The following is a 704-nucleotide window of genomic DNA, read 5'->3' on the forward strand; positions in this document are numbered from 1 at the left end:
AGTAAAAAGGACAAAATAAATAGTTGCTTTAAAACAGACAAATACAAGCAAGCTAATCACCAGAACAAAGAAAGCGAAAAAGAAAGAGAAAAAAAAAAGGTGAAGGACAGGGCAGGGCACCCCACACTTTGAGCACACAGACTGTGATGGAGTTCCTGTGGGACCAGAAGGTAGGTGGAAGTGGGGGATGGCCGCACCTCTGTTCACCAAGCGCATGTGGGGTATAAGAGTAACAAGAGGAATGTGGTACCTTTCAGTCTTGCAGGTCCGGAGTGACCTTGGGGTTGCTGGAAAGCAGAATGTGTTCTTAAGTCCCAGGAATCTGCGACTTCGCTGTCTCTTTAAATATCCAAAATAGTCAAGCCGCTCATATGCCTTCAAAATGGTGGCACCCGGTACTTCCGGTCCCACCCTCTCACTTCCGGTGCTGCTCTGCTTAGCGCTGTATAGGAGCTGTTTGCGTCGTCATGGCGGGTCCTCTGAGTCTTTTTCTGGGTGGGCGTGTCCGCGCTGCTGCTGTTCGTTGTGGGTTCACGACCCAGGGGGTGGCGGGCCCAGGCCCTGTCAGCCGCGAGCCGGACCCTGATTCCCACTGGGAGCCAGAGGAGTGGGAGCTGCAGGAGGTGGAGAGGTACCAGCTCCTTCCCGGGCCCTCAGCCTGAAGCAAGGCCTCGCGCCAGGGCGCTCCAGGCCTCGCCCCCTTG

General features: G+C 55.0%; 1 protein-coding gene across 1 annotated transcript in view; it reads left to right on the plus strand.

Annotated features, from left to right (window-relative positions):
* The first annotated feature begins 467 nt into the window (after positions 1–467).
* LOC103195015 (neugrin-like) overlaps positions 468–704 on the plus strand; it is a 1301-nt gene continuing 1064 nt past the window's right edge. Inside the window, 1 exon segment of the mRNA XM_007938472.1 lies at positions 468–631. Within this exon segment, the coding sequence (XP_007936663.1) occupies positions 468–631 (164 nt within the window).

Source organism: Orycteropus afer, unplaced genomic scaffold, assembly GCF_000298275.1.
Source record: "Orycteropus afer afer isolate SDZICR_OR568_19922 unplaced genomic scaffold, OryAfe1.0 scaffold00050, whole genome shotgun sequence".
Classification (NCBI taxonomy): domain Eukaryota; kingdom Metazoa; phylum Chordata; class Mammalia; order Tubulidentata; family Orycteropodidae; genus Orycteropus; species Orycteropus afer.